The sequence below is a fragment of the Jaculus jaculus genome, chromosome 22 (assembly GCF_020740685.1).
Source record: "Jaculus jaculus isolate mJacJac1 chromosome 22, mJacJac1.mat.Y.cur, whole genome shotgun sequence".
NCBI classification, from domain to species: Eukaryota; Metazoa; Chordata; class Mammalia; order Rodentia; family Dipodidae; genus Jaculus; species Jaculus jaculus.
The window spans coordinates 746,139-772,971 of NC_059123.1; the positions used below are offsets into that span (position 1 = coordinate 746,139).

Here is a 26,833-nt window from a genome sequence, read left to right on the forward strand (position 1 = left end):
GAATCTGCACTGAAGACACCAAAGCGAGAGCGGTGAAACATATTTTCAGATGATTTAGGGTTTTTGTTTTGTTTTGTTCTTTCGAGGTAGGGTCTCACTCTGGTAAATGATTTAGGTTTCACGGTTGACTTTCACACTCTGCTGCGTGGGACCACTATCAAGTTTCTGGGAAGAGCATCCCTCCTCCTTCCCCAGCCTCCCACGATCATTAAAGCACGGTCCCAGGCGTTTGCTGCTGTGTGCGGGTCACAAAAGTCTTCCTTGAATTCCTCCCGCGCCGCCCGAGAGGAGTTCCTTCAGGTCTTCTTTCCCTCTCTCCCCCTTCTTCGGACTGTCACCTGTCCCACAGGGGCGCGGCGCTCCGGGGGCGTGGGCTGCACGGAGGGCACCCGACTGGAGGGGGCACCATGCCCACGGAACCGACCCGCCGCCCACGTGCTGAGTAAGGGCTTGAAGCCTTGGCCTGAAAGTGGCGAAGACAAACCAAAACCACCAAAACCAACCAACCCAAAAGAAAGCACCGCGGCGGGCTGGGTTTGGAGGGCATCACGAACAGCCCGATCGGGCAAGGCGGACTGGCCGAACCCCAGCCGGCGCTCGCGGGCCTCCCATCCCGGGAGCCTGCGGCTCGCAGCACCGTCGCCGCTCACCTTTCCCGCCACGCCCCCGCGCCGCGTCCTGCGCCCAGGGCGTTCGTTTGTTTACGTGACGTCGCCGTAGTAAAGAGCAGGCCCGGCCCCTCCCGCCCGCCGCGTTTCCCGCGCCGCGCCAGGCGCTTCTCCCCTTAAAAGGACAATAGAGACGTCGGGGGCGCGCGCGGCCGCCCGGCCTCTCCCCGCCCAGCCCGCGACGCGCGCGCGCCCGTATGCAAATGAGCTCGATTCAAGAGAATTTGGTCCCCGGGAGCCGCGCGTGCGCAGAAGGAAAGCGGAATCTACACCTTCCCGGGCCGCGGTAGCAACTGCAGAAGTGCAGGAGACAATCTTCCTGGACCAGGCTGAGGCGGACGGAGTGCTCGCGGGGGTCGGCCCGGCGGAGCCCGCAGAGTGGCGACGGCACTGCGCGTGGACCAGCGTGCTCTTGGAAGGTGAGGAACTTTAATCGTCACTCTGGTGCAAAACCGACTCCAGAGCCTTCAGTTTTTTTGAGATTTTTTTTTTCTCCTCCTCGTACCTCCCAGCTGCCCCCACCCGTCGTTGCACACACACACACACACACACACACACACACAACACAGGAAGTTTCTCGTGGAGATGGCAACGCGGGCAGCGCTGGTCTCTGCTCTCCGGACTGCACGTTCTTTTGTACGTGATGTCCAGGGCGCCCGCTGCACTTGGTCGCTGGGGAGGGTCTCCGGGGTAAAGCGAAAGTCAGGGAGTTTGCAAACAGCGCAGGAGTGGCGGAGTTGGGGATACGCGCCGAAGGTGACAGTGACTTTTCTCGGCCGCACCGTTCCCCGGCGGCTGGAGGGCCGCGGAGGGAAGGCGATGCCTTGGGGCCGGCGGGGGGGCGGCGGGGGGCGCCCCTGCGCGGGGGGCGCCGCGTGCTCCGGGTGCCCGTCAGCCCTCGCCGAGTGCTGCCTTTGCATGCGGCGCCACAACAAAGCCGCACTCGGGGGGAAAAACAAAACACTTCACTTGGCTGCGGTCCCGCGCCGGCGACGAGTGGGGCTTCGCGAGCGGCCCTGGGGGTCAGCGCCGGGCTCGGGCGGCGGCGTGGCGTTGGGGGCGAACTCGGCCGGGACGCGGCGGCGGCGGCTGCGACAATGAGCACGCGGTCGCTCGCGGCTCGGGCCCGGGGCGCCGGGGCGTCCCCCGCCGCCCGAAGTTGCGCTCGCCGTGCGGTCACCTGTGGCGCCGCCGCGGGCCCCGTGCTCACTCGCACTCCCGCGGCCGGCGGAACCGACGTGCTGCGGGGCGGGGGCGGCGGCGGCGGCGGCGGCGTGGTCCGCGCGGCGGGACGGACTCGGGCTCTGCTCTCCCAGATCTTTTCTTCCACCTGACAGGCCACGTGCTCGGGCCCGCGTCCGGGTCCGAAAGTCCCGGTGCGCGCGGCCCGCGAAGGGCGCCGGGACAATGTGGCTCCGCGGCGATGGCGGCTCGCCAGTTTCGGAAGCCGCGGCGAAAGTCGCCGGCTGCGCCCGCCGCCGGGCGGTCACGTCGAGCTCGTCGGTCGCCGGGGAGCCCGCCCGGGTCCCAGCGCACGGGTTCGCGGCCGAGGGCGCGACCACGGTCCCCTCGGGCCCCCGGGGCGGCGGGACAACAAAGGGCCGCGCTTGGCGAGCGGCCGCTGGCGCCCGGGGCGGGGCGCGGCGCGGCGGCTGGGGATCCCTCCCCCGGTCGGAGCGAGGCTCGCGACGGCGGCTGCGCTCCCTGCGGCCGTCGCAGTTTGCGAACTTGGGCCGCGCGGCCGGGAGGCGGGCCGAGGCGGCGGGCGCCCGGTCCCCCGGGTGCGGCGCGCGGCCCGAGGCCTCCCGGAGAGGGGCGCGGGCCGTGCCGGGCGGCGTCCGGGAGGTCTGCGCGTCCGCCTTTGAAGTGGAACTGTTGCCATGTTTGAATTACGTCAGGCCGGCGGGGAGGCGGCGCGGCCTTCGGGCGGGGCGCGGGGCCCTGCGTTGTCCCGGCGCAGGTGAGGCCGGCGAGCCCGGGCGGCGGGAACTTGGCGGGCGCCCGGCCGGGACCCCCGCGCCCCGTGCGCGTCCGCGAGCGCTCCGGCCCTGCTCCCGGGGGCACGGCGCCCGCGGCAGCCCGGGGTCCCGCCACCGGGAAGTTCGGGGACGCCAGGCCGTCGGAGGGGCGGCGGGCCGGCGGTGAAGTGGGCGCCGCCTTTGTGTGCTCGCACGTGCTGGGCCGGCGCGGGCGGGCGGCGAGGGCCGTCTCGTCGTGGGGTGCACTTTGCAGTGCCCGCGGCGACTCGGGCTCCCTTTGTTTTTTCCCTCTGCTAACGTGACGGTGGGCACCGGGACCGCGGCGACCCCGTCGCCTTGGAGTTGGAGCCACCACGCCGCCTCCCGCCTCAGCTTGCCCCAAGACATTCAACGATTTATAGAAACTGGCATTAACAGTGTACCGAAAGCACCTGCTTTTGAACGCCGCTTTGCCACACTTCAGAAGCCTCTTTTTAAAAAAGTGATTTGTGCTGTAAAACTGAGCACGTTTAAATTGCCTAATCTAAATATAATTAAGAACTGGGGTTAGTTTCTAGTGGAGTTCCCGGAGCTAAGCCTGATGGCATTTAAAGCATTCATTGGATGATTAGAGGGAAGAGCGATCGTTTTGGCCGCAAGGTATGCGGGACTGCGTTTGAAGATTATTGACTTCATTCTTTCAGGGTGACCTTGAAGAAGCCAGCTTTCAGGGAGTTGCCCCATTCGGAGATAGTTAAAGGGCCCTGGGAGGAAGTTGCCCAGGAGGGTGACATGATAATGGTGAGCTTCTCGGTTCTTAGGAACTGGGGTTGACCTTCCAGCTACCCTTCTATATTGTTTTGTGTTTTTTTTTCCAAGCTAACTTTTTTTTTTTTTTTAAATGGCATGTGGCCCCAGGGATAGTTCAAAAAACATGCTGGTTTGACACATGGATGCTTTTTTGGTATTTTGGGTTTGCCTGCAGTCTAGACATCCCATGAGCAACACCCTATCTGTTTGCTTCTATCCTGATTTCTCCTGTTTGAATGAGTTTTACAGTTAGAATCTAGAGATGGTCATGACTGGAAAATAGTATCCTTAGATACTTTCCTACACACACCATACAAATTGAAATCCTTTTTTTTTTTTATTAGCAACTTCCATGATTGTAAACATCCCATGGTGATGCCCACCCTCCCCCACTTTCCCCTTTGAAACTGCATTTTATATTATTTTGTCATTAAATAAGCACATTCTTTTCAACGTTTGGTTGACCAAATCACAAATGCTAAAAGGCGCAAACACTGTGTGTGTGTGTGTGTGTGTGTGTGTGTGTGTATTCTGTTTTTTCGAGGTAGGGTCTTACTCTGAAATTCCAGGCTGGTCTCAAACTCAAAGTGATCCTCCTACTTTTGCCTCCTGAGTGCTGGGATTAAGAATTTAAACTACTATGTCTGGACTTGGTCCTTCCTCCATCCCCCTTACCCCAGGTAGGGTGTCACTTTAGCCCAGGCTGACCTTGAATTCACTGTGTAGTCTCAGGGTGGCCTAGAACTCATGGCAGTCCCAAGTGCTGGGATTAAAGGTGTGCGCCACCACACCCATCTTACAGCCCCTTTTAAAAAAATTTATTTATTTGACAGAGGGGGAGGGAGAGGACATGCCAGGACTTCCAGGTACTGCAAATGAATCCCAGGCGCAGCCTTAGACATCTGGCTTATGTGGGTACTGGGGAATTGAACCTGGGTCCTTAGGCTTGGCAGGCAAGTGCCTTAACTACTAAGCCATCTCTACAGCCCTCCCCCCCCTTTTTTTTAATGAACAAAATACAAAACATCTGTAATTTTATTTGCAGGTACAGAATCTATAAATATCCCTCCCCCCCTTTTTTTTTGAAGCAGTCTCATTCTAGCCCAGACTAAACCTAATGTGTACGTGAGGCTGGCCTTAGACTCTAATCTTTCCACATAACTTCTTGGAGTGTTGGAGTTAAAGGCATATGCCCAGCTCCCAGCCCTTTTTTAAAAATTTTGCTTATTTACTTGAGGTGGGGGCCAGATAGAGAATGGGTGCTCAGGGACTCCAGCCACTGCAAAAGAACTCCAGATGTATGCGCCTCCATGTGCATCTGGCTTACGTGGGTCTTGGAGAGTTGAACTTGGGTCCTTTGGCTTTGCAGGTAAATGCCTTAACAGCTCTCCCAGCTCTTTATTGAGTACATAGACCACCTCCTGTAAAAATTTCACTATCCTAGGCATTTCATATACACTGTATGTGGTATTTCTTATAGTCAGATGACATACAATAGAGATTTGATTGAGTTAAGGATGGGAAAGAATGCACTGTATGTGGTATTTCTTTAAAAAGTTATGTTTGTTTTATAAGCAGAGGTAGGTAGAAGAGAGAATGGATATGCCAGACTGGCCTCTGGCTGCTGCAAACAAACTTCAGATGCATGTGTCACATTGTGCAACCAGCTTTATGTGGGTACTGGGCAATTGAACCGGGACACAGCAGGCTTTGCAAGCAAGTGCCATCTCCTCAGCCTGGGTTGGGCATTTTAATTTGGTTAATGGATGTTGGATTGAAGTAGTTCTCCTCTTGAGACTCCTTGCTCTTCATACTTATCTCCCTCTTGGAAGAAGCATGAAATATTCTAACAGTTATAAAAAATCATTTACCATTGATCTTCTCTTTGGTAAGTCATTCCGTTTACATTTCCTGGAAATTTTTTTTCCCTGGAAATCTTTAAACCTCACATTTGGTATTATTAGTTTTTACAGAAACCCATAGATCAGGTGTTAAAAATAACTCCTTTTGGGGCTGGCTGGCGAAATGGCTCAGTGGTTAAAGCTCTTCTTGCCTACAAACAATTCTGGTTCCATTTCAGAACCCTCCTAAAGCCAGCCAGATGTACAGAGTGGCATGTGCATCTGGAGTTTGCAGTGGCTAGAGGCCCTGGCATTCCCATTCCCTACCCACTGCGAATGAACGAATGAATGAAAATAAATAAATAACTCCTTTTGGGCTGGAGGGGGATGGCTTAGTGGTTAAGGCATGTGCCTGCAAGGCCAAAAGGATCCAGGTTCGATTCCCCAGGACCCATGTTAGCCAGTTGCACACGGAGGGGGGGCACGCATCTGGAGTTCATTTGCAGAGGCTGGAGGCCCTGGCTCACCCTTTCTCTCTATCTGCCTTTCTTCCTCTGTCAAATAACTCCTTTCAAAACACTAGGCTTTCCCCCTTCCTCTGCACAGTGGTCGTTAACCATTCTTTACTCTGCACATTCTGTGTTGTGTGTAGTCAGCGCATGGATGTAATACAAGACTTCTGGCCTTGGAATGGTTCTTGAGCAGAGGTGATACATGTGGTAAATAGGACTCTGTTTGGTAGATATTTGAATAAAGATGTGGAAAAGCTAGACCCTTTCAGAAGTTCAAGGTCATCTTATTTAAAAATTTATATATTTGTAATGTGAGAGAGAGACAGACTATGAATGGGTGAACCAGGGCCTCTTGCCACTGCAAACAAACTCCAAACAACACATGCACTACTTTATGCATCTGACTTGAGTGCTGAGGCAGCATACTCAGGCCGTCAGGCTTTGCAAGCAAGTATCTTTATGTGATAAACCTTCTCTCCATCCCCAAGGTCATCTTTAAATTTTTCTTTGTTCTTATTTATTTGAGAGCAACAGAGAGAAAGAGACAGATAGATAGAGAATGGGTGTGCCAGGGCCTCCAGCCACTGCAAAAGAATTCCAGAGTGGCTTACGAGGGTCCTGGGGAATCGAGCCTCCAACCGGGGTCCTTAGGCTTCACAGGCAAGCACTTAACTGCTAAGCCATCTCTCCAGCCCCCAAGGTCATCTTTAAAAAATGTTTATTATTCAAGACAGAAAATGGGTGTGCCAGAGTTTCTAGCCACTGCAAACCAATCTTATTCATTATTTGAGAGAGAATAACCAACTCCAAATGCATGCGCCACCTTGTGCATCTGGCTTACAGGGGTCCTGGGGCTTCAAAGTAGGGTACTTCTGCTTTGCGGGCAAGCACCTTAAACTGGTAAGCCATTCCTTCAGCCCAACGACACCTCTAAATCGCAAGATTATTTATGAGGGAGAGAATGATTATATGGGTGGGCCAGGGCCTCCCACCCCTGGAGATGACCTCCAAATGCATGTGCTGCTTGGTGCATTTGGCTTTCTGTGGGTACTGGAGAATCACGCCTGGGGCAGTAAGCTTTGCAAGCAAGTACCTTTAACCACTGAGCTATCTTTCCAGTGCTCAAGGTCATCTTTTGCTATAAAACAAGTTTGAGGCTATCTTGGGCTACATGATGACTCCTGGGCTAGGGAGAAGACCCTCCCCCCCCCCAAGAAAGAAAGAAAACTGAGTCACCTCAAAACCCCAGCACTCCTGTGAGGTCATCCTGGGCTGGAGTAAGACCTTACCTGGGATGAGGAGAACTGAATGAAGTTGGAGGGCTGGGAAGATAGCCTAGATTTGCATTTAAGTCTGTCAGCCAGTCCACATTCAGTTCCCAGGCCACCCACATAAGGAAAGTGGCACTACAAGCTTCTGTTTGTTTGCAGTGGCAAAAGGCCCTAGCATGTCCATGCCTGTGCGCACACATGCAAAAAAAAATTTTTTTAAAGTAAGTGTTCGCTTTGGCAACACATGTACTAAAATTGGAATGATACAGAGAAGATTAGCATCCACCCCCCAAAAAAAAATTAAAATACAATTATATACTGGGGGCAGCTGTTAGGCAGGACTATATCTTTTTCATTCATTTATTTATTTTATTTTTTCTTTTCATTTTTTAAAATTTTATTTATTTGCAGTTAGAGAATGGGCATGATTGGGCCTCTAGCCACTGCAAACTAACTCCAGGCACATGTGCCACCTTGTGCATGTGGCTTACATGGGTCCTGGGGAATCAAATCTGGACCCTTTGACTTTGCAGGCAAACACCTTAACTGCTAAGCCATTTCTCCAGCCACTTACTTACTTATTTATTTTGAGGTAGGGTCTTGCTCTAGCCCAGGCTGACCTGGAACCCATTCTGTAGTCCTAAGCTGAACTCACCTCTGCCTCCTGAACTCTAGGTTTAAAAGTATGTACCGCCACATCTGCAAACCTTTTACTCTTTAATTAATTAATTAATTAATTAATTAATTAGAGAGCGACAGACACAGAGAGAAAGAAAGATGGAGGGGGAGAGAGAGAATGGGCGTGCCAGGGCTTCCAGCCTCTGCAAATGAACTCCAGACACGTGCGCCCCCTTGTGCATCTGGCTAACATGGGACCTGGGGAACTGAGCCTCGAACCGGGGTCCTTAGGCTTCACAGGCAAGCGCCGCTAAGCCATCTCTCCAGCCCACCTTTTACTCTTAAAAGGAATTGTCAGTTGCAACTGGGTGGGGTGACACACCCATTTAATCCCAGCACTTCAGGGTCAGCCTGGGCTAGAATGGGGCCTTACCTCGAAAAACCAAAAAAAAAGAAAGAGAGAGAGAGGGAGAGAGAGAGAACGGAAGAAAGAGAATTGCCAGTTGGTAAGCATGTAGCGCAATGGATGTAATCCTGGGTTTGGTACCCCACCACAAGAATATAGCTGTCAGATCTGAGCTCAACAGCAGTCCTCCGAGCTCTGCCTCCCAAGTGCTGGGGTTAAAGGAGTGTGCCACCAAACCCTTGAGCAGTTCTGGAGGAATCTCTTGATGTATCATAAATGTGGGACCAGAAAAGAAGTCCTGAAGGAAACCACCACTTGGTGGTTTGGAATAACAAACTCAAACTGAAAATAATGCCACATCCATCCAACAGTTTTCTCAAAATCTAACCTGCTTTAGGCTATGTTGTGTCCTGGTTGTCCCTGGAGATTTGGTAGGTGTTTTCTTTTTTCCTTTAGTTGAGAATACTTTAACTTAATCTCAGGGCTTCCAGACCTCAAAACATGGCCACTTAACTGGGCTTTGTTAACAAAGCTGAAAACGAAACCTGTTTGCTGCACATTCCCAGGTGCCTCTCCGTGCCAGTGATAAAAAGGGTTAGTGAGTGTGCTAAGTGAAAAGCTCCTGTGCTACCTGGGTGTGGAGTCAGGACAGGTGATCCATTTTCTCACAGGATGCCTGGTAGAGGGGCCCCTGCTGTGCAGGTCCCCTCAGCTGTTCATGCAGGGGAATGGTGGTAGATCAGAAGCTGGGCCTCAGTGGCATGAGTCATCAGCTGTGGGAGAAGAGTCCTCAGGTGAGGAGAAGAGTCAGGTGTCCGTGGTAGGGGGAACTGGTGGGCACATTTCGTGTTGATACTCACCAACAAGAAAAATTACTGCTTCACAGTGCCTGTTGGTTACAGGAAAACCTTACTGTTGAGTTACAGCCCTGTCATTCCTTTAGCTTGCTGATGTGGTAACTGGCACAACATGGATTCTTTGGCCAGATCTCGCCTAGGTGGAGGCAGCTCACATCGTAGAGCTGCTTTGAATGCCCTGTATTATTGATGTGATGTTTATTTGGAGAAAGAGGGTTGGGGAGGGTAGAGATGATTGGAGAATCTGTATGTTACAGTAGTAGCTGATGTGTATTCATGGAACATGCTGAGGAGAACACTGGTTTCTCCCAGCTCTTGATTGTCAGAGGAAGTGGGACTTTGACCTTGATGGCCCAGTGTTGAGGAAATCAGAAAAACAGGAATATAAGCCTGGCGAGGTGGCACGGGCCTTTAATGCCAGCACTTGGGAGGCAGAGGTAGGAGGATTGCCACCCTGCCACTGCATAGTGGATTCCAGATCAGCCTGGGCTACAGTGAGACCCTATGTGGGGGAGGGGGCAACAAACCAGGAATAAATATATGTGCAAACTACTTTCTTGTGCCTATAATCGTGTCATTTGGTATTTTTTTTCTAGGTGGTACATGACCATTTCCTTGGGAGGACTTTTTAAAAAATATGTTTATTTCCAAGCCACCTGTGGTGGCTCACACCTTTAATCGCATCACTCTGGGAGGCAGAGGTAGGGGGATCGCCATGAGTTCAAGGCCACACTGAGACTTCCTAGTGAATTCCAGGTCAGCCTGGGCTAAAGTGAGAGACCCTACTTCGAAAAGCAAATAAACAAAAAAATAATAATAGAGAGGGGAAAAATGAGAGAATGGGCATGCTAGAGCCTCTTGCCACTACAAGTGTACTCTAGATACATGTGCCATTTTTGTGCCCCTGACTTTTTGTGAGTACTGAAGAACTGAACCCCAGGCCATTAGGCTTTGCAAGCAAGAGTCTATAAGCACTTAGCCATTTCTCCAGTTCTCATTTTTCCTTTATATCCAAAGATTTTTTTCTTTATTAAATATATTTTTAAAGTGTTTGTGAGAGTGAGGGGGAAGGGAGAATGAATGGGCGCACCAGGGCCTCTAGCCATTGCAAACAAATTCCATATGGCATGTGCCACCATGTGTACCTGGTTTATGTAGGTACTAGAGAACCAAACCTGGGTCCTTAGGCTTAGCAGGCCTTAACCACAGAGCCATTTCTCCAGCCAGTCCTCCCCCAATTCTCCAAGGTAGGGTTTTGCTCTTGCCCAGGCTGACCTGAAATTCACAATGTGTCTCAGGGTGGCCTCAAATTCACAGGAATCCTCCTACCTCTGCCTCCTGAGTGCTGGGATTAAAGGTGTGCATCACCACATCCTGCTTCCATCCATATATTTTGATTTTTTTTTTTTTTAATTTTAGAGGATGGGGAGAGAGAATTGGTGCCTCAGGGCCTCAACCAGTACAATGGAACTCCAGACACATGCCACCACTTGTGTATCTAGCTGGTTTATATGGGTATTGGGGAATCTATCCTTGGTCCTTAGGCTTCACAGGAAAGCTTCCTTTTTCAGCACTTGATTTACTATTGAAATGTGTCAGTGGCCTTTTGCTTAGCCATCTTTGCCTGCCAACAAGAACATCTGAGGAACACTTAATTAACATCTGCCTGTTTGAAAGGAATGTTTTTTTTTGGGGGGGTCTACTTACTAATAAAAACCTTTTAAGGCCATGCACACCTTTAATCCCAGCACTCAGGCAGAGGTAGAATGAATGATCATCATGGGTTTGAGGTTACCCTGAGACTACATAGTGAATTCTGGATCAGCCTGGGCTAAAGGGTTTCCCTATGGGGGGCTTTCAATATTTTTTTCTTTTTATTTGTTTATTTGAGAGAGAGAGTCAGATGTCATGAGAATGGGCACATCAGGGCCTCCAGCTGCTGCAAATGAACTCCAGATGCATGTGCCACCTTATGCATCTCTGGCTTATGTGGGTATTGGGGAATCAAACCTGAGACCCCTCAGGCTTTGTAGGCCATGCACCTTAACCACTAAGCCATCCCTCTAGTCCTTTTTTTAAAAATTATTTATTTATTTATTTGAGAGTGACAGACATAGAGAGAAAGACAGATAGAGGGAGAGAGAGAGAATGGGCGTGCCAGGGCTTCCAGCCTCTGCAAACGACGCGTGCGCCCCCTTGTGCATCTGGCTAACGTGGGACCTGCTGAACCGAGCCTCGAACCGGGGTCCTTAGGCTTCACAGGCAAGCACTTAACCGCTAAACCATCTCTCCAGCCCCCCCCTTTTTTTTTTAATGTTCAGGACTTTATTTATTTGTTTGAAAACAAAGAATGGGCATACCATACCTCTTCCCACTGCAAACAAACTCCAGAAGCATGTTCTGTTTTGTGTCTTGCTTTACTTGGGAACTAAAGAATTAAACCTGGGCCATTAGACTTTGCAAACAGCTTAATTTTTTTTTTTTTTTTTCCCGAGGTAGGGGTTTACCATAGCCCAGGCTGACCTGGAATTCACTGTGTAGTCTCAGGGTGGCCTCCTACCTCTGCCTCCCCAGTGCTGGGAGTGCGCCACCACACCTGGCTTAGTTTTTTTTTTTTTTTAATTAACAACTTCCATGATTGTAAACTATCCCAAGGTAATGCCCTCCCTCCCCCATTCAATCACTCTTTCATTTTGATGCCATCATCTTTTCCTCCTAGTATGATGGTCTTGTGTAGGTAGTGTCAGGCATTGAGAGGTCATGGATATCCAGGACATTTTGTGTCTGGAGGAGCACATTGTAAGGAGTCCTACTCTTTCACAACAGACTGCGAGCCTTGGAAGGTGTGATAGAGATATTGCAGTGCTGAGCACTCCTGGAAAGAAGTGACTTGGGAAAAAAATAATAATAATAAGTTTTAAAAAAAGGGGAGGCAGAGGTAGGAGAATCACTATGAGTTTGAGTCCACCCTGAGACTGAATTCACCCTGAGTGAATTCCAGGTCAGCCTGGGCTACAGTGAAACCCTACCTCGAAAAACAAAGCAAAAAAAAAAAAAAAAAAAAAACGGGCTAGAGAGATGGCTTAGTGGTTAAGGTGCTTGTCTACAAAGCCAAAGGATCCAAGTTTGATTCCCCAGGATCTACATAAGCCAGATGCACAAGGTGGCACATGCATCTGGAGTTTGTTTGCAGTGGTTAGAGGCCCTGTTTATGTCCATTCTTTCTCTCTAGTAATAAATAAAAATATTTATTTGAAAAGGAGAAAAAGGCAGAGAGAATGGACTTGCTGCACCATCCAGCCAAGGACAAATGAACTCCAGACGACACATGCGCTACCATGTGCATCTGGCTTATGCGGGTACTGGGGAATCAAACCTGGGTCCTTAGGCTTTGCAGGCAAGCCCCATCCATCTCTCCAGCCCTCTGTGTTCACTCATTTCGAAATGATCTCGCGCAGCAGCCTTCTGCCCCAGGCTCCCTAGTGCTGGGATTACAGGTGCACGCCACCTGCTGTTTAACAACCAGCAGTTGTTGCATAACTTATTCTAAATTTGCATTCATGATTTATTGAATTATTTTTAAAAATTCTAAGTTTGGATTGCTGTGAATTTTACATCCTCTCAGGAGTTTCAATTCTGGGCCAGATTAGATTGTGTAGAACTTGCCATTTGGTATAGAAGAAATCCCCACTGGTTTCCCATAGGGCATAGTAATGTGAGCTGATGCATGCTGAGCTACATGTGTGCATAGGAACAGTGGTCACAGTGAGTCAACATTCCCAGAGGGGAATCACTTTAATACAAAGGTACAAACAGAAACATCAAGATGTGCCATTATTTAAATTTAGGATGTGTGTGTGTCTGTGCCCCACGTCCATGCCTGCAGAGGCCAGAAAGGAATATAGGTGTTCTCTTGTTCTTTGGCTTTTTGAGGTATGGTCCCAGGTCTATCCCAGGCTGTCCTGGAATTCATTAGGTAGACTTGGAGTAGCCTCGAACTCCTTCCTCTGCCTCCCGAGTGCTGAGATGAAAGGTGTGTGGCACCACGCCTGGCAAAAATTAAATTCTTTTAGAATTTTTGTTTATTTTTATGTATTTATTTGAGAGTGACAGAGAGAATGAACACACCAGGTCCTCCAGCCACTGCAAACGAACTCCAGATGCATGAGCCACCTTGTGCATCTGGCTTACATGGGTCCTAGGGAATAGAGCCTCAAACCCAGGTCATTAGGTTTCACAGGCAAGCACTTAACTGCTAAGCCATCTCTCCCGCCTCCACAAAATAAATTTTTAAACAAAAAATACCACCAACTCTCCCCCTCAGTCCTGTAATATAATGAAATCAGACACAGTCAAGAAGGTATCCTAGAGCTGGGAAGATGGTTCTGTGGGTAAGTGATCAGCCTGGACTAGAGTAAGATCCTACCTCACGCCCCTCCCCCCCAAATTTTGTTTGTTTATTCGTTTTTTTGGTTTTTCTAGGTAGGGTCTCACTCTAGCCCAGGTTGACCTAGAATTCACTATGTAGTCTCAGGGTGGCCTCAAACTCACCGTGGTCCTCCTACTTCTGCCTCCTGCATGCGCCACCATGCCAGGCTCCCAAAAATTTTTTTTAGTTTGCCAGGTGTAGTGGTTCATTCCTTTAATCCTAGCACTCAGGACCTCAAGGTAGGAGGATCCCTACAAATTCGAGAAAATGGCTCAATAGTTAAAGGCACCAAGAAGAGAGCAAGCCTATAGAACCTGGAAGCTCATGAACCAGCTAGGTTGGCCTGCCTTTTTAATTTTTTTATTCATGGTGGAAGAGGAGCACCAGCTCCCCGAGGTGCCCCTGACTCCCTCTTGCAGTGCTGTGGACAGCCTCAGGCTGCTGCTGTTAGGGGAGAAGGGAATTTATTTGAAGTTTACAGATCCACGGAAGTTCCCTGATGGTGACAAAAGAGAAAATCCACCACTCAAAGCAAGAGCTAAAAACCACAGGGAACCCAGACAGAACTCAGGAACTTTGCATATCTTTAGCTTGTAATTCATGTCTGCCTCCTCCACCCAGGCCACTGGAAATCCAAGAAGCTTTAATAAAACTCCTGAATTTTAATAAAACCATTTATTTATTTTTAAAATTTTAATAAAACTCCTGAAGGTAGGAGATTCATGAATTTGAGATCAGCCTGGGCTACAGAGTAAGCTCCAAATAAGTCTGGGCTACAGTGAGACCCTACCTCAAAAAAGATACTAAATTGTCACCATTTCCAGTATTTGCAAGGAAAGTAGGAGGAGGTTATAGAGGCCTCCTTAGCTAACAGCACCCTAAAAAGGATGTAGATTCATAAGGTCTTGAGTCTTATCTGTTTGGCTTGGTCATAAAGCACCAGGTTGTTTGGGGTTGAGGTGGAACAGAAAACTCTTGTAGTGGTTTCTTGTGATTTCTTTCACCAAAGCTCTGTCAATTTTCTTGACCTTACAGACTATTGCCCAGACGAAAAGATGTTTGGTTTTCACAAGCCAAAGATGTACCGAAGTATAGAGGGCTGTTGTATTTGCAGAGCCAAGTCCTCCAGTTCTCGTTTCACTGACAGCAAGCGTTATGAAAAGGACTTCCAGAGCTGTTTTGGGTAAGATATTTGTTCTGTTCTTAATTTTTTGAGGTGTGTGTGTGGGAGGTTTCAAGATAGGGTCTCACTCTATCTGTCTCAGGCTGGCCTTGAACTCATGGCAATCCTCCTACCTCTGCCTCCCAAGTGCTGGGATTAAAGGCATGTGCCACCATCACCTGGTGGTTTTGTTTTGTTTTATTTTTTTCAAGGTGGGGTCTCACTGTATCCCAGGCTGACCTGCAGTTCACTATGCAGTCTCAGGATGGCCTCCATCTCGTGATGGTCCTCCTACCTCCGCCTCCCGAGTGCTGGGATTACACATGCACTACTATACCAGCTTATGGATGTATTGCTAAGCAAAGAACTGAAGCATTGTACAGTAATTAAAATTACTATAGAGGCCTGAAAAGCTGGCCTAGCAGGTAGAGGCGCTTGCTTGCAAAGCCTGCTAGCCTAGGTTCAAATCCCAAACTGCTCATGCGAGCCAGGTGCAAAAAGTGGTACAAGTGTCTGACATTCATAGGTACTGTCAAGAGATCGTGGTATGCCATCCTCCACACACACCCCCCCCCCACAGATGTAAATCAATAATTTTTATATGGGTGTGCCAGGGCCTCCTGCCGCTGCAAATGAACTCCAGATACATGCACTATTTTAAGCGTCTGACTATGCAGTTGCTGAGGAATCAAACCAGGGCCATCAGGTTTTATAAGCAAGCACCTTTAAGCATGGAGCCATCACTCCAGCCCCTAAATAAACACTGTGTGTATGTGTGTTTTATCTTGTTTTGACTTTTCTAGGTAGGGTCTCACTGTTAGCCCAGGTGGCCTTGAATGCATGGTGAACCTCCTACCTCTGCTTTGCCTCCTGAGTGCTGGGATTAAATACATGTACCACCACACTTGGCTCCCACCTTTTTTAAAAATTAAATTTTATTGTTTTTAATATTTATTTATTTGAGGGGGCAAATGGAGAGTTTATTTGGTTTTTCAAGGTAGGGTCTCTCTCACTGTAGCTTAGGCTGACCTGGAATTGTCACTATGTAGTCTCAGGGTGGCCACAGTGATCTCCTGCCTCTACCTCCTGAGGGCTGGATTAAAGGCATGCACCACCACACATGGCTTTTTCTTTAATATGTGAACTGTATAAATGTTGCAAGATGGTTATAGTCCCCTCAGGTAGTATGTTTCCTCTTCCCCAACCCTGGGATTACTATTATTTATTTTTAATTTTAAGATGCCAAAATGCATTGCATAGACTTGGTTATTCTATAGAAGTTAATGAAACAATAGGGTAGTTCATGTAGGATGGTTAGAAATCATATCTATAAACCATAAATGAATGCTTTTTCTCCAGGAGGTATATACTGCATAAATCCTTCAGGTCAAGGAGCCTGATGACAGTTTGGTTGTTTCCTGTCAGGTTGCACGAGACTCGCTCAGGAGACATCTGCAATGCCTGTGTGCTGCTTGTGAAAAGATGGAAGAAGTTGCCAGCAGGGTCAAAAAAAAACTGGAATCATGTTAGTTCATCTTCTTTCTCAATTATACCTCTTATTTAAAGAAACATTAATATTCCTCCTCATTTAGGAAGTAATATGTCCCTATGGTAGAAAAGTGTGAAAATACTGAAATACTAGGTACTGCTCAGACATGGTTGCTCCCCTTTTGATGTATTTGGGATAGAGTGAGTAGCTTGGTGTGACATTTCCTAAGGAGGTCTTAAGGAGGTCTTCAGTAGCCAGGTTTGAAAATTTTGCAGTGCACAGTTACAGGTTCCAAAACTAATAGCTGTTCATAGAGCTACTGCAAGACCTGAATGAGACAGTGTATGTATGGTTGCTATAATTTCTTTGCTTGTTTTTTCCAGGTAGGGTCTCCCTCTAGTCTCAGGCTGGTCTCAAAGTGACCCACCTGCCCCTGCCTCCTGAGTGCTGAGATTAAAGGCATAAACCACCATGCTTGGCTTCATGTTACACTTAAAAGTTTTATTTAGTTATTTATTTGAGAGAGAATGAATGGTAGTACCAGGGCCTCTTGCCAGTGCAAACTAACTCTAGGTGCATGCTCTGCTTTGTGTTTCTGACCAAATAATTGGAGAATCGAATCCAGGCTGGCATGTTATGCAAGCACCTTTACCTGATGAGCCATTTGCCCAGCCCCTCGTAATAGGGTTAGGTTTTCTGGGTTTTCAAGGTATAATGTACTTTAATGATGAGAGCAGTGCTGTGATTGAGAACCATCCAGGGCCTGGTATGTGCTAGGCCAAAGCTCTGGGGCTGACTTCTCCCTAGCTAATGGTTTCATATGCTAGCTTTCAGATTTATGAAACGTGTTTAAAAATAGGCACTTTAAAACTTGTTTTTCCTTTATATTACCCATACTGTTCTTTGATAGCAATATTATATATTACAAAGGGTTTCTTTTTTTTTTTTTTTGAGATAGGGTCTCACTCTAGTCCAGGCTGACCTGGAACTCATTATGTAGTCTTAGGATGGTCTTGGACTTGTGACTATCCTCCTGCCTCTGCCTCCCAAGTGCTGAGATTAAAGCCGTGACCTACCATACCCGGCAAATAAACCTTTTGGTTTTTTGAGGTAGGGTCTCACTCTAGCCCAGGCTGACCTGGAATTCACTCTGTAGTCTCAGACTGGCCTTGAACTCACAGTGATTGTCCTACCTCTGCCTCCCAAGTGCTGGGATTAAAGGTGTGTGCCACCACGCCCAGCTTTAAACATTCTTTTAAAAATATATATTTATTTACTTGAGAGGGAGAGAATGGGCACGCCATGGCCTCTAGCCACTGCAAACAAACTCCAGATGCATGTGCCACCATGTGCATCTGGCTTTAATTGGGTACTGGGGAATTGAACCTGGGTCCTTAGGTTTTACAGGCAAGTGCCTTAACTGTTAAACCATCTTTCCAGCCGGGCAGCCCCCTCCCCCATTAAGATCATGTTAAATATCCAGTATTTTCTTCCAGGTGGTAGATGCAAGGGCAGGACCCAGCCTAAAGACAACACTGAAACCAAAGAAAGTGAAAAGTTTATCTGGAAACAGGATCAAAAGTAACCCGATCAGTAGACTGCAGAAGGAATTTAAACGTCACAGTGAGTAGGATATGCACATTAGACCTGAGCAGCTCTCAGTTTGGATCTTTGCTGTAGCTGTCATATGCTGTTTGTGCATGATTTTCCTGCTTCAATGCCTGTTGTCCTTCTGGTGGTATGAGGGCCTATGTGTGGTAGCAGCTCTGGCACTGAGCTGTCTGTTAAACATTTTGTGCATTTGCAGAGTCTTAGCCATTGGGTGGCACTGTGGATGTAGTAAAGATGCTGTTTCTCTGAAGTCTTGGGATGTTGGTTTTGTTTTGTTTTTTCCCCTTTTCAGTTTTTTCCAGGTAGAGTCTCACCATAGCCCAGGCTGACCTGGAATTCACGGTGTAGTCTCAGGGTGGCCTCAAACTCACAGTGATCTTCCTACCTGTGCCTCCCCAGTGCTGGGATTAAAGGTGTGCACCACCACGCTCGGCAGGTTTTCTTCAGATTATACTAAGACCCACTCTGCTATCTTTTTAAAAATTTTTTTATTTATTTGAGAGTGACAGCGTCAGATAGGGAGAATGGGCGCACCAGGGCCTTCAGCAGCTGCAGACGAACTCCAGAGGCATGCGCCCCCTTGTGCATCTGGCTAGTGTGGGGCCTGGGGAATCAAACCAGGGTCCTTAGGCTTCACAGGCAAGCTCTTAACCACTAAGCCACCTCTCCAGCCCTTGTTTTTGTTTTTTGATTTTATGATGTACAGTCTCCCTCTAGTCCAGGCTGACCTGGAGTTTACTGTGTCATCTCAGGGTGAGTCAGTGCGGTCATCATGCTTGTTTTGGAGTGTGAAAAGATAGCTAAGACGACTAACTGCACGTGTCTGCCAGAGAGGAGAACTCACATCTTTTGATCACTGGTATATCCTTATCATGATTTTTACACTTTGGAACTGAGTATAAGCACAGAGGGGCCATTTCAAAGATTCTATTTTTATTTATTTATTACATTCAGAGAGAGAAAGAATGAATGAGAATGGGCATGCCAGTCCTTCATTGAAAATGAACTCCAGACACTTGAGATACTATGTGCATCTGGCTTACATCGCACCTGGAGACTCGAACCTAGGTCCTTAAGCTTTGTAGGCATGTGTCCTAACTGCTAAGTCATCTTTCCAGCTGCAACAGTATCTGTTTTAATTTTCGGTTACTTACTTGTATGGGGGTGCTTATTATGACCTTCATGTGAAGGACAGAAGGCTCTTTGAAGTCTGCTCCTCCTCTGAGGGTCTTTAGGCAGGTCTTTTGCCCCTCACATGAACTGCCAGGCTACAAACAGTGTCGGAGTGGCTGGCCTACCAGCTTCCAGGTCTCAAAGATTCCGTCTCTCATTGTGGAGGCATATCGGAATCACAGGTGTTTGTGCCCTTTGTGTATGGCTTTATGTGCTTGCTAAGGTGAACCCGAACTGGCAAGCTTTGCAAGCAAGCATATTTAACTGCTGAGCCATCTCCCCAGGCCCCCTGTTTTTTGTTTGTTAGTTGGTTTTATTAGTTGCTTTTAAAGTTGTTGTTTTTTAATTTTTTCTTTTAATGAGAGCACCAAGGTCTCTAGCCACTGCTAAGCCATCTCTCCAGCCCTGTTTTGGTTTGTTTTGTTTTTCAAGGTAGGATCTTGCTCTAGCTCAGGCTGTCCTGTGTAGTCTCAGGATAGCCTCGAACTCTCAGTGATCCTCCTACCTCTGCCTCTCCAGTGCTGTGATTAAAGGTGTGTACCACTACACCTGGCTGTTTATTTATTTATTTAGTTTGTTTTTGAGAGAGAGAGGGAGAGGATGGGTGTGTCAGGGCTTAGCCATTGCCAACAAACTTCAGATGCATGCACTACCATGTATGTCTGGCTTATGTAGGTCCCTAGGCTTCATAGGCAAGTGCCTTAACCAGTAAGCCATCTCCTCACCCTCCACCCCCTTTTTTGTTTGTTTGTTTTTCAAGGTAGGGTCTCACTTTTGCCCAGCCTGACCTGGAATTCACTATGTAATCTTGGTGGCCTCCTACTTTTCCTCTTGAGTGCTGGGATTAAACATGTGAACCACCTGGATCTATTCTTTTTTGGTTTTTCAAAGTAGGGTTTCACTCTAGTCCAGGCTGACCTGGAATTCACTATGTAATCTCAAGGTGGCCTCGAATTCATGGCGATCCTCCTACGTCTGCCTCCCGAGTGCTGGGATTAAAGATGTGTGCCACCATGGCCTGCTCATCACATGTCAGATGTGTGCAGCACCTTGTGCATCTGGGGAGTTGAACCTAGGTCCTTTGGCTTTACAGGCAAGCACCTTAACCACTAAGCCATCTCTCCAGGTTGTTCTTTTAAATTGTACTTATTTATTGCTTGTTTATGAGTATACCAGGGTCTTTTGCTGCTGCAAATGAATGCCAGACACTTGTGCTACTTGGCATTTGGCTTTTCGTGGGTACTGCGGAATTGAACCTGTGCTGTTGGGCATCGTAAGCTAGTGTCTTTAGCTACTGAACCATCTCCCAAACCCTAACATGTAATTTTTTGACTTAATGATGGTGTGAAAGTAATATGTAGTTTGTAAAAGTGGTACTTTGAATGTTGGTCTTTTCCCACACTAACAGTGTGTGGCAGTGGCTACAGCTCCCAATAGATTGTGGAATAAATCGGGTTTCCAGCTAACCCTCAGGCTACTGAGCTATGAGGTTTGGTGGGCAGGGATACCACGTGTCTCAACTGAGCCACGTTTACAGTGGGCTCTGGGTAAAGCTCTGTCAGAAGTGGAGGTGCACCTGCAGCAGACAGGCAGTGACAGTGAGAACTTGGCCTTTGCTTTTCCTGCAGATTCTGATGCCCACAGTACCACCTCCAGTGCCTCGCCAGCCCAGTCTCCATGTTACAGTAATCAGTCAGACGATGGCTCAGACACAGAGATGGCTTCCAGCTCTAACAGAACACCAGTTTTTTCCTTTTTAGACCTTACATACTGGAAGAGGTAAGAGCATCGTAGCCATCTGCAGACGGTGCTGCTTTGTGGCAGCTGAATGTGCATAGAGAATAGCTAGCTGCTGGTGTACACAGGGAAGGTGGACTAGCAAGACATGAGTAGAGCTTAGGTTTTGTTGCCATATGAAAAAAGTAATTTAAAGTCTTTTAAAATGTCATTGGCTGCTGGGTGTGGTGGTACATGCTTTTAATCCCATGTAGGTGGTTTGCCATGAGGTCCAGGCCACCCTGAGAATATTCCAGGTCAGCCTGGGTTAGAGCGAGACCCTACCTTGAAAACAATACAGAAAAGTCATTAGTAGCCTGGAGAGATGGCTTAGTGGTTAAGGCACTTGCCTGCAAAGCCAAAGGACCCAGTTTCAATTCACCAGGACCCATATAATAAGCCAGATGCAAAAGTTAGTGTGGGTGTCTGGAGTTTGTTTGCAGTGGCTGGAGGCCCTGGGATACCCATTCTCTCTCTCTGCCTATTAGTTACATACATATATACAATGTTTTAAATGTCATTGGGGGCTGGAGAGATGGCTTAGCGATTAAGGCGCTTGCCTGCAAAGCCTAAAGACCCAGGTTTGATTCTCCAGGTTCCATGTTTAAAAAGAAAATTCTAGATTGAAAACTCTGAAAGAATGAGTTTCAACCGTGACTAAAAATGAAGTATGTGGATATTAAAAGAGGTGGAGGGCTGGAGAGATGGCTCAGTAGATAAAAGTTTTGCAGGCAAGTACCTTAACTACAGAGCCATATCTTAAGCCTTTGTGTTTTTTGTTTTTTTTTTTAAATTTTTATTAACATTTTCCATGATTATAAAAAAAATATCCCATGGTAATTCCCTCCCTCCCCCCTGACACTTTCCCCTTTGTTTTGTTTTTTTTTGAGGTAGGGTCTCTTCTCTAGTTCAGCCTGATCTGTATAATTCACTGTAATCTCAAGATGGCCTTGAATATATCATTGCAATCCTTTTACTGCTGGGATTAAAGGCTTGCACTGCTATGCCTGGACTTTATCTCCCCCCCCCCAAAAAAAACATTATTTATTTATTTAAGAGAGAGAAAGAGGCAGAGAGAGAGAGAATAAATGGGCACACCAGGGCCTCCAGCCACTGCAAATGAATTCCAGATGCATGTGCTACCTTGTGCATCTATGTGCATCTAGCTTATGTGGGACCTGAAGAATTGAACCTGGATCCTTTGACTTTGTAGGCAATAGCCTTAACTGCCAAGCCATCCCCTCCGGCCCTATCTTTTTTTTTTAAATTAATATTTAATGTATTTTGTGAACAAATAGCTCATTAAAGAAAAACATAGGGGCTAGGGGCTGGAGAGATGGCTTAGTGGCTAAGGCACTTGCCTGCAAAGCCTAAGGACCCAGGTTCAAGTCCTTAGTACCCACGTATATAAACCCAGATGCACAAGCTTGCATATGCATCTGGAGTTCTGTTTGCAGTGGCTGCAGGCCCTGGCACACCCATTCTCTCATTCTTTCATAGATAGATACATAGATAGATAAGATAGATAGATAAGATAGATTCTTTCATAGATAGATAGATTAGATAGATATAAGGGAAGGAAGGAAGGTAGGTAAGGAAGGGAGGAAGATGTATGTATGTATGTATTTATGTATGTATGTATGTGAGAGATGGCTTAGTAGTTAAAGGTACTTGATTGCAAAAGCAAGATTACAACAAAATAAATGCCAGTTATCAATCAGTATGGTTACACCTACTTATTTATTATACCCAAAACTCTAACATCCTTTGTGATCTGCTTCTTTGCTTTATAATATATTTTGTTCTGTTTTCTTTCCTTTAGGCAGAAAATATGTTGTGGGATCATCTACAAGGGCCGATTTGGGGAAGTCCTCATCGACACTCACCTGTTCAAGCCCTGCTGCAGCAATAAGAAAGCGGTGGCTGAGAAGCCGGAGGAACAGGGCCGGCGCCTCTGCCCCTCTCCACTCAGGAGTGGAGACTGAGGTCCTGCAGGAACGGAAAGCAACTTAAATTTTTGAAAGGACCACAAAGCAACAAACTGACCCTTCTATTTTTCACTTGGATATCTGCTATTCTGCCAAAAGACATTTTCTAGAATAAATTTGAATGGGTTGTGCCCCTTCCCCAGTCCCACAAACTCTGAAGCCAGTGTCTAACTTACTGCAATGAAAAAGAAGTGTACATGATATTTAAGATGCTGACTATTTCATAGGAAAGCCGAATGCTGCTGTAAAGTGCTCTTTAAGTCTTTTTACCAGTCCCCTTCTAGTGAATGGACTTAGGGGACTTCAGGGGACAAAGGTGTGGGATTTGTTGTGTATGATAACCGCATGTAGTTTAGTCCTCCTGTTTGGAGAGGCAGTGGTTGGGGATGGCTGGCTACACTTTTTCCTCATGTGGATCATTTGTCCTAACAGTAGCATGACCTGCCCCTAGAGGTAGTTAATAGTTTTAAAGTACTAAGGTCTTGCCAAGGTTCTGATTATTCAATCCTGTACTACTGATTATTAAGCGGGACAGAATGAGCTTTTCTGGTACAAAGAACTTGAAGGGGAATGTAATTTCTAAAGACACAGGTAGCTTAACTGCATGCATCCTGAGTCACCCCGCTTCATCTTCACATTGATAAAAGACCTTATGTGAACCAGAGCTCCTTCTGAGGAGGAGGTGAGCCTGTACGATGAACAAGATAGGCAGATAGTACCAAAGCGTCACCACACATAGAGAACATGCTCGGTTAGAAATGCTAAACTAGCAAAATGGACTGACTTCTTAATTCGGGTTGGCAGAGGAACACAGGTGCGTGGTTCTCGGGACAGCTTCTTAGAGGGCTTGCAGTGTGTAAATAGTTGGCGGTGGTGTTACAGAACTATCTGGGGACGTCATTGAAAGCCGCACAATTCAGTTTTAGCTCTGGATTACCTCAGTTGACCTTTGTGGAGGTTTTATCTATAGAGTAGTTAGTTGACTTATTAAGCTGTTTGACCTATTATGGTTTTGGGTTTTTTTTTTTCCTCATCTATTTAAGGTGGATTAGAAGAAAGAGGTGGTCACTTGCGTTATGTTTGGCTTCTTTGAGTTGGGCTTTCTGAGCACTGAGATGCTGAATGTGGACGTCTTGCATGTCTAAATCCTCACCTGACACTGCTCAGTCAAACCCAACCCACAGTTCTCTGATCACCTCTTTTCTTAAAAGTTCAGGAAGTACAATAGCGCCTCTTCAGACTTGTCATGACGAGGGAGGAGCATGTGCCTGCCTTAAGAAACCAAGACTCATGCTCACTTTGAAAACTGGATTTGTAAAGTTGAAATTGTGTAAGGAGTGAGCCACTTTCTATGGGCATCCTATTGTTTTCTAGTTCTTAGTCTAAACATTTATATTTCTTCTAAGAAACAGCCTACCTAGTTGAAGCCACCATGTATGTGCACATGTCAGTCGGTTTGCCCATAGCCCTGGAGGATGGAGCACAAGAGTTCAGTCGTCATTCTCCTGCGTTAATTTGAAATGGGATTTTTTTGTACATTTTGGCTGCAGCATCGGTGGTAGAATATGCTATGATGGATCATCTCTACTTCTGTATTTATTTATTTATTACTAGTTCTCAACCAGCCTTCTCCCCTCCACCTCCCTGCCTGTAGGACGTGCTCTACGTAGTCATGCACTTTGTATTAATATATTAGAGACCTACAGATCTGTTTTTGTACTTTTTATACTGTTGGATACTTATAATCAAAACTTTTACTAGGGTATTGAATAAATTTAGTCTTATTAGAAAATAAAAGCTGTTTTGTGGCTTTATGTTAAAAGTGTTCCGTAGGAATAACATGAAACTTCAGATTAAAAGGATCCTTGAACTGATAGTAGTTGACATATAAATGTTTTTTAACAGCAAAGAAAATGTTCCTGGTACCCTGTTGGGGTCAGGTAGGAAAAGCATCACAGACACTCGAGAACTCAGCAGGAACACCTCTGGCATCCAGAGCTAGACCCAGGTTCTTAAATGCCTAGATCTGCCCCTTCAGCCACCTGCTTAAAACAACTTCACACAATTATGAGGAATCCCCCAGAAGTGTAATCCAGGTCAGATTTAATTTTAAAACTTTTTTTAATTTGGAGGGAGTATGGGTGGGGCAGGACCCCTGCCCCTACAACCAAACTCCATATGCATGCATCACTTTGTGCATTTGACCTTCTATGTGTACTAAGAAGCTTTGTTTTTTGCTTTTATTTATTTAAGAGAAAGGCAGAGAGAGACAATGGGCTGCCAGGGCTTCCACTGCAAACGAACTCTAGGTGCATGTGCCACCTGGTGCATCTGGTTTATGTGGATCCTGGGGAATCGAACCTGGCTTCTTATGCTTCTCAAACAAGTGCCTTCCTTCACTGCTAAATCATCTCTCCAGCATGGGAGTTTTGTTTTTCAATGTTAATCTTGAAAATGCATATTATATAGTGTTTTTTGTTTGTTTGTTTGTCTTGGTGAAGAATGAAAGTTTAGTGAACAGTTGTATGCTTTCAAAACTAAGCCAGAATTCACTCTTGGCTCCATAGTGTTGAGCAAGAGATCCTTAGAAACCAGTTTACTCTTGGCTGGTCATTTTCCTTGACCAGTGAACTAGGGAGGAGCAAGCCAAGTTGCATCAAAGGTAGGTAATTTCACAGGCTCATGTTTTCAAAGAAAGAGACCAAGGATCCTATGTAACAGTTCCTCTGGCTGTGGAGTTTGATTACTCATTGTAGCTAGCTGTGAGAAAGCCTTAGGTATCAAGTTCCTCACACACTGCTCACTGTTGTTTGAGTCAGGGTCTTGGAAAAGCCTGCTTGCAAGCTTCAGTGTAAAAGTTTATTCATTACATATATATCTATAAAATAAACTTATAAAATATACATACATGTGCACACACATAATTTACATATGTTGACAATCTGTAGCCAGTCAGTCCCTGGTAGTAGTAAATAGAATTTGAATAATTAGGCTGTTTTTCCTTCTCTTTTTATTGTGTGTGTGCAGTACATGCGCATGTGTATGCAGACTGTGCCCCTGTGCACATGGGCCAGAAGAAAGCATTGGCTGTTTCTTTAGGGAGCTCTTGAGCCCAAAGCTGCTGTTTTTACTCATCCTGGCTAGCCAGTGTATCCTGATGACTCTTTGGTCTCCAGTCCCCACAGGAATGGGGTAGCATGCATGCATGGCCACTCCTAGCTTTTAAAAAATATTTGAGAAAGGGAAACAAACTGGGATCAGGGTCTCCTGCCACTGTGAGTGAACACCAAATACATGTACCAATTTGTTTATTGGAGACAGAAGCAGACAGAACAAAAACGGGCGCGCCAGGACCTCTACATGGGTACTAGGAAGTCAAGCCCATCAGTCTTTGTCAGTCCATGTTATACAGCTACTGCTGAAGGTCATTAATGGCTTCCCCACGGAAAACCCCAAGCCCCTCTCTAGCACTTTGTTCCTTTTTTTTTTTTTTAAGTTCTGTGGTGCTGGGGATTGAACCCAGGAACTCCTTTTCACCACTGTGCTTCTCGCAATAAAGACAATTTTTTTAATTAACAAAAACTGCCAGCCTGAAACTACATAGTTAAATTGATTCCAGGTCAGTCTGGACTACTGGGAGGCGGGCCAGTTAGGACTGGAGAAATGACCCGGTGGTTAAGATGCTCGCTTGCAAATCCTAACAACCCTGTGGTTCAATCCCTGGTAGCCAGGTAAAGCCAGATGCAGAGTAGTGTGTGCATCTGGAATTTGCAGCGGCTGCACCCATTCTCTCATTATTCTCTACCTCTTTCTGCTTGCAAATAAGTTTGTTTTTTTAAAACGATATTATCAGGATATATATTAAGGACTCGCTGTAACCCAGGGTGACCTGGAATTCAGTATGTAGTCTCAGGGTGTTTTGAGGCAGCGTCTCAACCTAGCTGAAGTTGACTTGGAACTCACAGCAATCTTCATAATTTAGCCTGCAGGATTCTGCAGGCTACTGTGCCCTATGGATAGCATTTTTGCATTTCATGGTGTCCAGTTGGAAAGGAGGAGCCCCAGGGGCTTCCTCCACTGGTTACTGTATGAGCGCCCACTGGGTGGCGATAATCACTTAGCAACCTGAGAATGCATTAGGTCATCTCCCTTTTTCTTTGCTTTTTTTTTTTAATCCCACTTTTGGTTTTTCGAGGTAGGGTTTCACTCTAGGCGGGGCTGACCTGGAATTCACTATGTAGTCCCAGGCTGGCCTAGAACTCCT

General features: G+C 46.9%; 1 protein-coding gene and 1 pseudogene across 1 annotated transcript; both read left to right on the forward strand.

Annotated features, from left to right (window-relative positions):
- The first annotated feature begins 901 nt into the window (after window positions 1-901).
- Sinhcaf (SIN3-HDAC complex associated factor) lies at window positions 902-24,366 on the forward strand. Its single transcript, XM_012950099.2, is given in 7 exon segments — window positions 902-1,087; window positions 14,406-14,553; window positions 15,958-16,057; window positions 17,518-17,644; window positions 20,434-20,584; window positions 22,404-22,519; window positions 22,522-24,366. Coding segments are annotated over 6 exon segments (780 nt in total). The 5' UTR covers window positions 902-1,087; window positions 14,406-14,425; the 3' UTR covers window positions 22,680-24,366.
- Window positions 7,286-7,377, forward strand: LOC123456443 (annotated as a pseudogene).
- Window positions 24,367-26,833: the final 2,467 nt, after the last annotated feature.